Source organism: Rhinatrema bivittatum, chromosome 5 (assembly GCF_901001135.1).
Source record: "Rhinatrema bivittatum chromosome 5, aRhiBiv1.1, whole genome shotgun sequence".
Classification (NCBI taxonomy): domain Eukaryota; kingdom Metazoa; phylum Chordata; class Amphibia; order Gymnophiona; family Rhinatrematidae; genus Rhinatrema; species Rhinatrema bivittatum.
Window position 1 is genome coordinate 18,833,500 of NC_042619.1, and position 13,647 is coordinate 18,847,146.

Genomic DNA, 13,647 nt, shown 5'->3' on the forward strand with positions numbered 1-13,647 from the left:
CTTCCATTCGTCGTTTTCAATGGGAATTAAAACACCAATGGTCACAGTTTCTAAGTCCCTTGTCCACTCAAGACTCACCAACAGCATGAAGAGAGACCTTCACTGGTGGATCATCCTGCCAGCGCTGACAGAAGGCTTGCCACTAAGGCCTCTTCGCCATCAATTGATTCTTACCACAGATGCCTATCCCACATAATGGGGGAGTCCTTCTTGCCAACCTACAAACTCAAGGGTTATGGTCATTCCAGGAACGAACTTATCACATCAATCTTCTAGAGTTACGAGCCCTCAAATCCGCGCTACAAGCTTTTGAACACAAACTGCAGCATCATGTTATCATGATCCACACAGACAACCAAGTGGCGATGTTTTACATAAACAAACAAGGAGGGTCTGGTTCATGGAACCTCTGCAAGGAAACATTAGAGATTCTGGACTGGTCTCACAACAGGGGAATCTCCCTACAGGCCACATATTCCAGGAATCAACAATACCAAAGTGGACAAGTTGAGCAGAATTTTTCACCCACACAAGTGGGAATTAGAACAGAGCGTGGCCGATAGAATATTTTCGGTTTGGAATCTTTGCAACAGAACACAACAAAAAGGTTCCCCTCTTTTGCTCAGTCTACCCCAGTGTTCACCATCTGACACAAGACACATTCCGACTGGATTGGTCGCAACATCTCCTGTACACATTTCCACCAATTCCCTTGATCTCATGCACAATACAGAGATGCATCAAGGACAAAGCGAACCTAATTCTGATTGTACCACATGGCCGCGTCTCACCCTGGCACCCATTCACATCCACACACACAACTATCAATCTGCAAACCAATTCCTCTGGGGAATGCTCCCACTTTTCTCACCCAACAAAAGGGTTTCACTTCTCCATCCCCTCCACGCATCCTTGAATCTCACTGCTTGGAGATTGAACTGCTCACATTCCAAAACCTAAATATATCTCCACCACTTCAAGATATTTTAGTGGCATCAAGAAAACTATCTACCCGTCTCAATTATCAGCGTAAGTGGAAGCGTTATGCTGCATGGTGTTCCTCTGTGAACACTGATCCACTCACATGCCCACCTGAACGGCTATTGTCTTATCTTCACATCCTTTATACACAAGGTTTGGCTACTGCTTCCTTACACGTTCACCTCAGCGCGATATCAGCATATCACACTCCTCTCAACAGAGAATCTATAGCATGTCATACTCTAGTTTCCAGATTTATGAAGGGCGTTTTGCATTTATGACATCCAATCAAAAAATCCCCAGTACCTTGGGATGTTAATCCAATTCTGGAACAATTTATGTTACCACTATTTGAACCACTACATAGCTGCCATCCTAGATACCTTTCCTGGAAAGTACTGTTCTTAATTGCCCTAACTTCTGCACGAAGAATCAGTGAACTTCAAGCACTAGTTCACTATTCTCCTTACTTGGAATTTTACCATGATAGTTACACTACGTAAGCATCCTAACTTTCTACCTAAGGTAGTTTCTACATTTCATTTAAATCAAACCATTACACTACCTATTTTTCATCCAAAACCACACGCAAACGACAATGAGCGGCATCATCATTCCTTAGACTGTAAACGTGCTCTTGCATATTATAAACAACGCATTCAATCTCAGACGAGATCTTCGCAACTCTTCCTTTCATTTAATCCGAACGCGCCAGGCCTTCCTGTATCAAAGAGAACATTATCTTCCTGGCTTACTAACTGCATACAATTTTGTTATCTCAAACGTTCGGAATCCTTGTCTACCACATCCAAAGCACACCAAATCCGTGCCATGGCTGCATCTGTTGCTCACTTTCATGATGTGTCTCTGTTAGATATCTGCAAAGCAGCTACATGGTCTTCACTTCATGCCTTCACATCCCATTACTGTTTGGACAAACAGGCAGAGGATGATGCAAAGATGGGGCGGATAATTCTCCAGAAGAACACTAAATAGTGCAACGACTTCAAAACTGTCCACCTCCTATTATGTATTGAGTGCTCACTGACATACAAATGACTACATACCAATGCGCTCAGTACTTCAGCTGGGGACTACCAGACAGCGTGGCTAATTCAGCTGCTTATCTATGGGGAAAAAAGCAAGTTTGCTCACCGTAAACGGTGTTTTCCGTAGATAGCAGATGAATCAGCCATGCTGACCCTCCCGCCTCCCCGGACAGTTCACACATGCATATCTTCTTGCTTTAACACAGACTGAGGAGCCTCGAGCAGGCACAGGGACAGGCAGGAGGGAACACCACATCTAAAGACTTTGGGTGATCTTAGAGAGCTCCGTCACCTAGTGGCACAGAGGACGTACCCAGTCAGCATGACTAATTCATCTGCTGTCTATGGAAAACACTGTTGATGGTAAGCAAACTTGCTTTTCTACCCCTCACTCCTCCATGCTTAGAAAATTATAGAAAAGAGACCTCTGTAAGCTGCAGTCATGTTATAAAAGAGGTGTCTCTCAGCATCACTTCTTGTACCAGGTTTAGCTTCTGAGCCTGAGCCCTAGTGTAAACTGTACATCCCTTGTGTTAAATTGCTGTAGATGCAGACCGGAGAAAAGAAGAGAAGACGCAAGCGAGTGCTGAAGACCAGGACCTTTCTGGATGAAGAAGGCAGCATAGGTAAGGAGTTAGATCTATGTTCCTCAATGCCGTGTAATCGGAGCTGCATCTGCTTCTCAGTTGACTGCCATTTGTATGTCGTCTGTAATGCGCGCACGTCTAGTTCTCTGATATTTTACATGTTTCTGATGAATCAGACATTGGGAGAGCTGAGATTCAGGAGTCCAGCACCTCTCTTTTGTTAACTATGTATTAACGTGGGCCAGATCCCATTATTTCCCTGTGCCCCAGGTTGTTAGATATTAATAATATAAATCTTCCCTCTCTTTCATCTAGAAGCTGAAATGCAAACGATCTGAGGATGTCACTAAAGCTTTATAAGGGCTATCTTCAGCCTCCACCAACACCATCCCTGGGTAGCTTGCAGACTTGCAAGTCCCTTTATCAAGGAAACTCCCCATGGAGTTTCCCTTTAAAAATCCACTAGCGGAGGGTGCCACGACAGTTTCTTACATCACGTATGTTGTAAGTTACTAAATATGTAAGAACATAAGAACCCTGCACAAAATGAAATTGCAGCTTTTGCTTAGCTGACCTCTCCTGACCTTGTGCCTCACACCAACCCTTTTCTCTGTGGGGAACAGTATGCACACTGAACAGTGCACGTACTTTTCCCTGTGGAAGGGACGGGCTCTTTTCAGAGGGAGTTTTCTGCGGACAGATACCCATTTATCCTTGGAAATCCCTTTGGAAACATTCCTCCTGTGTTATAAAGCCTGTTGGGATCCCGTTTAATTAAATCTAAATTTTGACCAATAGCAATATCACCAATTCTAGTGAAAGGTCCTTGGAAAAGGAATTTTACTAACCACAGTTAAAACGAATAAAAAAGATCTAATTACAGAAGTTGCCAAAGGCATGTCAGCACCCAACAAAAGTAATCAAAAGTTTTGTTTTTTTTAAAAATAAGTAAAATATATTAGGCCCAAAAAAGAGATTCCCAGAATAAGAGCAGAATGAAAAGCAAGAGAGGCGATAAGGGGTCTGTGATATTGTAGGAGTCTGAAGGTCGTGTGGCTGCCATGGATGGTAATCTTCAGAACTGTTTACCTGGGTAAGTGGTTGTCTGAGAAATGCCCTCAATCAATTTAAAAGTGCTTGCAGGGGGGCGCTGTTGAGCAGCCGATGAAAGCGGTCGCATAGCTGACGAGCTCCGCTCCCTCGGAGGCCCCCACCCCGCAGAAACCGGCGCGATCGCGGCAAACTTTTCCATCACTTAAACGGCAGTGCCTCCCGCAGCTGACTACATCGCCCTGATGGCCACAAAACGGAAAACTGCTGACTTACGGCAGTTTTCTTATGAAAAGCAGCCTCCCGATCCCGGCCAAGATGGCGGTTCCGCCGAAGACCACGCGGCAGGAAATGGGGCTGATGACCCGGCGCCCATCGAACCCTGCCCAGACAAGCAAGCTCCCGCAGTAGGCACTCCCCTAACTCGAGAAGAGGTGAGGCAGTGGTTCATTGACTTGCGCGGCGATATGAAGCAGCACAAAAGGGAGATCATGGACTCTGTGGCTGAGGTGAAGGAGGGCCTGGCAGCCTTAGGGAACCGGGCAGACGAAATTGAAAGCAGGGTGGATTCGCATGGGGAGGCCCTGAACACCTTACACTCCCGGGGCATCCAGCACAGTGCAGATCTCGCAGCGCTTCAGGAGAAAATCGAAGATTTGGAAAATAGGAGCAGGAGACATAACTTACGCATCAGGGGGGTGCCGGATACCCCTGAATATGCGGACGCCACGGTGGTGGCTCAACAAATCTGTCTTCACATATTGTCTGGAAGTCAGGGCAGCACCAGCGACCCCTTACCCGCCGCCTCGGAAATACTCCTGGATCGAGCGCACAGAGCCCTGGGGCAGCGCAGGGACTAGCAACCGAGGGACCTGGTGATTTGCTTCCACAACTTCCGCCTCAAAGAGAGGGTCTCCATTGCCTCTCGTTCGCTGAAGGAGATTACCTGGCACAATCTACGTATCTCTGTCTTCCAAGACTTGGCTCCGGTTACGCTACAGAGGAGGTACGAGCTGAGGGAAGTGACATCCGCGCTGAGAGATAAGAATATAAAATATCGCTGGACTTTCCCCTTTGGGTTACTTTTTCAAGCCCAGGGGGTGACCTATAAGGTTAAAAACAAAGTGGAAGCATTGGAAGCCTTCACTAAAGCACAAATTCCTGTGTCCTTTCAAGCCCCTAAGCAGGCGTCCCAGCCGGAGCGGTTGGATACGGCCCCCCGCTGGCAGCGGGCAGAAAAGGGGGGGAAAAGACTTCGGAGGCAGTCCGATGCTCGCCGTTCCCCTCTGCAGGATCAAGGTTGACTTTTTCAGAATGTTGGACTTCCTAACTTTGTTGGTCGGACGAGTGCTGACCTGGACATCTTTCTGAAGTTGCTGGACTTGGCCCTTTTCTGACCATATGGCAGGGCGTGAGGGACGGCAAGAAGCACTACGCGTTGGACTTCTGGTTATTATTCCTACATTGTTGCAGTTGTAGGCAGTTATCAGGTTTACATGTTTTGGTTTCCATATTTAGCGGGGGTGGGGGCGGGGGGGGGGGGGGGCGCTATCGGCTGGTGGCCGTTGTTAGTCGGGAGTACACAGCCTCCATTTTATGTGTCCCAAGGAGGGTTGGCGGGATACAGTTGTATTGTTGGGGAACACACTGGGAAATGTAAACATTTTTCTGAGTCTTAAGAACCTGGGACGGTGGGCTTGGGGAGTTTCGCCCCTTTTGGGCTTTCTACCGAGGGAGGGGGCACTTTTTTCTTCTATAGGGGCGAGGAAAGTATTTTTTATATGGGATGGCTACGAAGATTTTATCCCTTAATGTGAAGGGGCTCAACACCCCGAGGAAACGCTTGCTGCTCGCTAGGGAGCTTCAGCGTCAAAAGGCAGGGATAGCGTTTATTCAGGAGACGCATGTGCGGCGGCACCACGAACGGCTTTTGGTTTTCCCTCAATTCCCTTCTGGTTATTGGGCTGCCAGTTCTAAAGAGCAGAAATATGCGGGGGTGGGCATTCTATTCTCGGCTGCCTGTGTGCACGAGGAACTATTCCACTTGGCGGACCCGAAGGGCAGATTTCTTTTTCTGAAAATTAGGGTGGGTAAAAACGTAATATCCTTACTTAATGTATACTTCCCAAATACAGCTCAGGTAGCCTTTTTAAAACAAATTGAGGACGTCCTGCTACAGCATCTAGAAGGGGACTTAGTATTGGGCGGTGATTTTAACGCCACTCTATCTCCCTCTCTAGATAATAGTACCGGTGCCGGTGGCACCCAAAGCTTCAGGTCTAAGTGGCACACTTTTCTCGATAAATGGTGTGTTTTAGACATTTGGAGGCGGCGGTATCCACATTCCAGATCCTACTCCTTTTATTCTCACCCTCATGATACATATTCTAGGATTGATTACTTCTTTGTTTCCACTCACTTGCAAAACAGGGTCCAGAAAGCAGAGATCGACCACATCACTTGGTCCGATCACGCCCCCATTTGGATAGAAGTTACGCTACAGGACATTCCCTCGGGTTATCGGCCGTGGAGGCTTAATGAGGGCTTACTTAAGGATCGGGATTTTGTAACCAAGATAGAGTCACAATTGACACTCTTTTTCCAAGAGAACCAGACTGAGGATATGAACCCTTTAACGGTATGGGAATGCTCCAAGTCTGTTATGCGGGGACTCTTCATATCACAGGCAGCGCACTGCAACAAGACACGGGAGGCAACCCGGCTAGATTTATTGGCTAAATTGAGGGTCTTGACCCAACAGCATAGCGCCACCTCCTCGAAATCTGTTTACCACCAAATACTGCAGATTAAGAGTTCTCTTCGGTCCTTGGACGATGAGGTTATCAGCCATCATATGCTTTTATTGAGACAAAAATTCTTTGAGGGCGGTAACAAAGCGGGTCGTTATCTAGCACACAAATTACGGGCCGCACGGGCGCAGGCGACTATTGCCAAGATAGTTAACCCTGACGGTTCTGCTACCACTACCTCGGAGGGTGTTCGGCAAGCTTTCACAAATTTCTATGCGCAGCTATACTCGGCTGATGGCACGGTGTCTGACGGTGCCATTGCTGATTATTTGCGCTCCGTGCATCTCCCTTCTCTGACTGACTCCCAGAGGGTATTCCTTGATAAGCCTATTGAGGTTGAGGAGGTGCTACTTGCCATTAAACGTTTAAACCCCGGCAAGGCCCCAGGACTTGACGGCTACACAGGGACGTACTACCGCAAATTCTCACACCTCCTAGCGGGACCACTGACTGCCTCGTTCAATTCTCTCCTCCTGGGGTCGAATCTCGGACGGGACGCAAACACTGCGGGTATTACGGTGTTGCCAAAACCAGGCCGTGATCCCACAAAATGTAGTTCTTTTCGACCCATATCCTTAATCAACATAGACCTTAAAATTCTAGCTAGGGTCTTGGCCGCTCGCCTTAATGGGGTTCTGCCCACTTTGGTACATAATGACCAGGTGGGTTTTGTTCCTGGACGGTTGGCGGCAGACAATGTTCGCAGGCTAATAGACATTATTGATCTGGTGCATGCTGAGAGGGTGCCAGCTGTCCTTCTCTCACTGGATGCAGAGAAGGCTTTTGATCTGGTTCATTGGCCATTCCTTTTCCAGACGCTGCACAGAATGTCTTTTGGCATCTCTTTTGTGACCTGGCTGGAAAAGTTGTATAGCCACCCTTTGGCTCGTGTTAAGGTCAATGGGAGCTATGGGGATCAGTTTGAGATTCAAAGGGGGACCAGACAGGGGTGCCCGTTGTCTCCCTTGCTGTTTGCCCTGTTCCTTGAGCCCTTTACCACGACTATTCGCCATACTCCGGGGATCGTGGGTATTCGGAGAGGGGACCACCATTTTAAGATATCACTCTTCGCAGATGATGTGATGTTCACTCTCACTGAGCCGGCATCCTCGCTGCCGCAGGTCATGTCAGAGTTGAAGCGGTTTACCTCCGTGTCAGGTATGAAAGTTAATTATGACAAATCAGAAATCTTGAACCTCACCCTGACATCTACCAAGGTACAGTCATTGGGGTGTCAATTCCCCTTCAAGTGGGCTACCACTTCTCTTAAATACTTGGGTGTTCGATTAGGCCCCACGACTAGCCAACTCTATATGTTAAATTATGACCCCCTGGTCCGCACTATCTGTACGGATTTATGTAGGTGGCAGAATCAGATGCATTCGTGGCTGGGCCGACTTGCCATAATCAAGATGAACATACTGCCCAGATTTCTATACTTTTTCACCACGATTCCCCTTATCTTATCGTCCTCCCTGTTAAAGCAGTGGCAGCAAATGCTATGCAGCTACATCTGGCGCAAGCGACCCCCTCGAGTGGCTAGAGCGACTCTCTATAGGACTAAACCACAAGGGGGAGTCCACTTACCTAACTTGCTGTGGTACTATCTTGCTGCGCAGTTTCGGGCTCTGGTGGCCCTTCACCGTACGAATGATGTACCGCAGTGGGTGCTTTTAGAACAGGCATTGGTAGGGCACCTGCCTTTGTCGGCTCTTCCGTGGCAACCCCCTCAGACTGGGGGACATGTCATGTACATGCCATTTGCCCTTCGCACCACGCTTAAGTTATGGTTTCCCTGGAAGGCTAAATTGATTGGGCCTGAACGGTACTCTATAATGACTCATCTCTATACTAATACAGTATACCCAATACAGGACAATTCTGTGACTGTGCAACGGTGGGGGTCAGTGGGCGTTACTAGATTGGTACATGTGCTGGACCAGGGTTCCTTGATGACACTTGAACAGTTAAATGCGCGATACTCGATAGGTGGAGGGGATTTTTTGCATTATGCTAAATTATATCACTTTGTCAAGCGCGGGGCGAGGGGGGGTACCTTGAAGCTGACCGGCACATTATTTGAAACCTATTGCAAATATGCCTCTACTATACGAGGTGTTATTTCTAAGATATACGGTCTGCTCAATGGGTTATCCAGGGAGACCCCACGCCATCGCACATTGTGGGAACTAGACTTCCAGCGTAGGTTAGAGGACCACGAATGGGATTCTATTTACTCCCTTGCCCATAAATGCTCTGTCTCGGCCAGTTTACAGGAAAACTGTTATAAATTACTCTACCGGTGGCACTATACGCCGGAACGACTCCATACATTTCGGCCCACTTTTTCTAACTTCTGCTGGCGGGGTTGCGGGCAAGTTGGTACCTACTACCATATTTGGTGGGAATGCCCCAAAGTGGTATTCGTGTGGCGGGAGGTTTTCCGGTGGCTTTCGTTGGTTGTTGACCTTCCGGTACAAGCTGAACCCCAGCACGTACTCTTAGGTCTACCCCTACCTGACCATAATAAAGACACACAAAAGTTTTTGTTGCAAGTTTTTATTGCAGCACGGTCAGAAATAGCATCCCATTGGAAAGGGGTGAACGCTCCCAGTTTGGCTGCAATACAACATCGATTACATACCTACTATCAACTCAGTAGACTTACAGCAGTACACTGGGATCGGATGGTTGCATTTAACCGGATGTGGGGCTCGTACAACAAGTGGCTTGCACTACAAACCATTGCCTCCTAATTGCGAGACGCTTCACCTGCTGTTATGGTCCTGGATTTTGTTGGCCGTTCTCGGCCTCTTGGCTATGTCCCCAAGCGGGCGTTTTTCCCCATAAATACTCCCTTTACCAGGGCCTTTCAATTGGGAGGGTTGGGCGAGCCTTCTCTCTATGGTTGCACTGGCATTGCTCACCCTTTCCTATCTCTCTACTTTTCATCTCTTGCCTTCAAACTTCCTCTTCTCCTCTTTTAGGCCTTCCAGTCCACATTTTCCCTCATGGTTCCCGGCTCCCAGATGTGTACAGGGGGGTGGGGGGTGGGCAGCCTGGGGTGGGGTGATCATATAATTGATAAACTGGTCAATCTTGGTTATGTATTGTTGTATTTGTGCGTTTGTGATTACTACATGGGTGTACTTTTTGTTCTGGTTCATGCTTCCTGTTTTGTATCTCTTACTGTGTTATCTTACTTGCTGCATTGATTGACAATAAAATCTTTAAATACAAAAAAAAAAGTGCTTGCAGGATTCCCCAGCGTTCATGCTTCTAGCCAGAGGGAGGGAAGGCGTTCCCAGGAGCATGTTATGGGCAAGTTGGAAAATAATTTGCGTGCACTATTTTCCCCATCAAAATTTTACCCGCAAAAAAAGGTTCAAATGTGGGGGACCTTTTATACCCATGGACAGTATGTGAGCAGTTTCCCTTTGAAGATGAGATACATAGTCCATGCTCTGCCCACAGGCAAATAGTTTGAAAATTGTCCCTTTAAAATAAAAATCAGTCAAGCATTCCAGAGGCTGAAAGATCTACATAATAATTCCAGCACATGATTCTTATAAGCTCATCCCCACAGTGTTTCACTTGGATTCTATTCATCGTCTTTTTTTTTTTTTTTTTAATTTGAATTTTATTGAAAATTTTGAACACATATAAACTGAGTAACACATATAATACTTAGAACAAATATGGAATATCACAGTCAATACAAACTTAAGTAAATGATGTGAATAGTACTATGAGTATTCATTATTCCTCCCCTCCAGACCCACCCCCCATTGCGGAGACTAAGCATCTACGTAGCAAATTCAAAGTATACCTTAATGTGTATTAATTACATTTAACATTAATAACAATTTAAGCATGTTATGAGAAATAGAGTAGGGTCCGTGATTGGTAAGCGTCACAGTCGTGCAATATATTTTGAAAAGGGTCTCCAAGACTTATGAAAGGAAGCCGTCTTGCGATATTTTGCTGCAGTTAAAGCGGCTAAGTTATAATATACATGTAATCTTAGAATAACATCATTAAGCTTAGGCAGCCACTTTGTTTTCCATTTAAGAGCCACTATTGTACGAGCTGCTATAAATACATGTACACAAAATCTGTGAAATGTGTTATCCAAACTGTCAGGGAAGACATATAGTAGAGCAATCTCCACTGTAGGAGCAACTGGGGCGTGAAGTAACTCTTCCAGCCAATCAAAAAGAGATGCCCAAAAGGGGACAATCAAGGGACATTCCCACCAGATATGCAAGTAGGTACCGCAAGCTCCAAAGTCACGCCAACATAGACCTGACACTTGAGGATAAAACCTGTGGAATTTATCTGGTGTGTGATACCACCTATATACCATCTTGAAACAATTCTCCTGTAATCTGGCTGATATAGAGCTGCTGAGTGCCCTAAAAAATACCTGTTCCCAATTGTTTACCCAGGTCCGATTCCCACTGAGTGAGGAACCTACACAGCTCAGTCTGAGTCGGAATTAATAACTGATATATTTTAGAAACTGTGCCCCTGAGCGTTTCACTATGAAAAATATAGGATTCCAACAAGGACCGTCCCAGACGCAGGGATTGGGCCTGTTGTAGGCCTTGCACCAAGTGCGAAACTTGTGCATATGCTAGATAACTCGATGATCCAGGCGGAATAAATCAAACAATTTGTCCCTGAGAATGAGGTCATCCTGATTGAGTAATTGTCTGATGGTCGTGAGTCCTTGGGCTGTCCAGGCATTTAACCGGTTGCTTTGATAGCCAGCAGGTAGTTGATTAGTATTCATAAGGGATGACTAGTAATAATATTGGTATCTCCCAACCAGGCGGAATCTATGATTTGCCCAGATGCGTAGAGTGACGCTCAACGACCAGGGTATTTTGCGTGTCAGGCGCCAAGTGGCTCGGGGTTGCCACATCATAGCTGTTAATTTCATGGACCCCACTATGAACTGCTCAATTTTAACCCATTGTTTCGGTGCCTGGAGGCAGTAAAAATCCAAGCAAGCCTGCAATTGAGAGGCACCATAATACCAGGTGATATTAGGTACTGCTATTCCTCCCAAGGATTTTGGTAGGTAAAGCACCTGTCTAGCTATTCTCGGTGGTCGCCGCCTCCAGATGAAGTCGAAAAATTTTTTCTGCCAAGATCGTAATATGGAAGATGGTATATAGATTGGCAGTGAGGAAAATAAGTACAAAAATTTGGGTAGGACGGACATTTTAATGATTGCAATTCTGCCTAAGCAGGAGTAGGCTTCCTTGTTCCATCTGCTCAGATCTGTTGTAATTTTGGTGAGAAGTGGTTTATAGTTAATGGAGTATAAGTCAAACAGTTTGGCTGAGATGTGGACTCCCAAGTATTTAATATATGATTTAGCCCACTTAAATGGAAATTGTTGGCGTATGGTTTGCATGTCCTGGGCTGCTAGATTAATATTGAGGAGCTCTGATTTTTCTAGGTTCACTTTAAGACCAGCCACCTTGCCAAAACCCTGTAACTCCCGCATTACCCCCTCAAGGAGTGGACTGGGTCGGTCAATATAAGGAGCACATCATCCGCAAACAGTGATAGTTTGTATTGCGTGGTACCCAACGATACGCCCCTAATATCAGAAGCTTGACAAATGTTTGTCGTTAGTGGCTCTAAATACAGGGTGAAGAGCAAAGGCAACAGTGGGCTGCCTTGTCTGGTGCCACAACCAATGTCAAACGCTTATCCATACCCATTATTAACCTTTACTCTGGCTTGTGGATGGTCATATAGTTTTTGTATCCAGGTAATGAAAGAGGGACCAAACGCCATCTTCTGCAACGTCTGAAATAAAAATGGCCAGTGAACCAAATCGAATGCTTTTTCAGCGTCAATAGATAGGAGCACTGCCTGTTCCCTCTCCTCAGACACCCACCTCATTAAATCCAGTACTTTACGAATATTATCTGCAGCCATCCGTTGTGGCACAAAGCCCACTTGGTCCGAGTGTATTAAACATGGGAGAATTTTATTTAGCCGTAGAGCCTTAGATTTTAAGATCCACATTTATTAATGAAATAGGTCTGAATGAACTACATTGCGTTGGATCCCTCCCTGGCTTGGCAAGGACAGTGATACCCGCCACATTGGCCTGCGCTCCGATCGTCCCCTCTTCACGGAGGCTGTTGAAATATTGGGCATGGGGTCCTGATACCGTCTGTGCAAATTTTTTATAATAGGCTCCTGGCAGCCCGTCAAGGCAGGGAGATTTACCCATCTTTAGGGCTTTAATCACTGTAATTACTTCACTAGCAGAGATCGAAGCTTCAAGAGTTAGGCATTGCTCTGGAGTAAGGTTAGTTAGCATGATTGTCTGTAAATAATCCTCTATATGGGAAATTTGTATATCCTCCTCTTTACTGTAAAGCTTCTTATAGAAAAAGGAAAAGGCCTCACGAATTCCTATGGAGTCCGTGATCATGTTCCCGGTGGGCCCTTTAATCTTAGAAATGTTGTTTTGGGACATACAGGCTCGTAGTTGTCTAGCGAGAAGGCACCCTGCCTTGTCACCACCTTCATAATAAGCTTGCCTAGTGATATCTAGAGAATTAAGTAAATGCTTGTGATCTAATTGATGAAGCTTGGATTTAAGTGCTAAGAGCTTATTATAGCAGCGACTAGATTGGCTTCTCATATGTTCCTTAGCCAGGGAATTGATCTTAGATATTAGTTCAGTTCTGTCTTGATTTTGTTTACGTTTGCATTCCGTTGCCCTAGAGATAAATAACCCCCGCACTACAGCTTTGGAACAATCCCACAGGGTGCTAGGTGAAATCAATGGGCTAGCATTTAATGAGAAATATTCTTATATCTGATTATCTAACTTATGAACAAACTGATCATCCTGTAACAGGGATTCGTTTAATTTCCAGAAGCGTTCTCCCGCATCCCTAGCTCCCATATCGATCTCCAGGCTAACTGGTGCATGGTCAGACCATGTGATGGTTTCAATATCAACTTTCCGAACTTGGTTACACAATAGTTTATCAAATAACAGGTAGTCGATACGGGAATAGCTATTGTGGGGGCAGAGTAAAAAGTGTAAGTGCGGGATTGGGGATACCGATTCCTCCAAACATCGACTAGCTGCCATTCATCCATAAGATCTTTTAGTTTACTGTGGCTAGT

At 45.9% G+C, this 13,647-nt stretch overlaps 1 protein-coding gene across 2 annotated transcripts in view; it reads left to right on the forward strand.

Moving 5' to 3' along the window:
• Positions 1-13,647, forward strand: part of POLD3 (DNA polymerase delta 3, accessory subunit) — a 128,385-nt gene that overhangs the window by 106,690 nt on the left and 8,048 nt on the right. For both annotated transcript variants that reach the window (XM_029602080.1, XM_029602079.1), the window contains one exon: positions 2,578-2,656. In XM_029602080.1, coding sequence (XP_029457940.1) covers positions 2,578-2,656 — 79 coding nt within the window. The remainder of the gene's footprint in view (positions 1-2,577; positions 2,657-13,647) is intronic.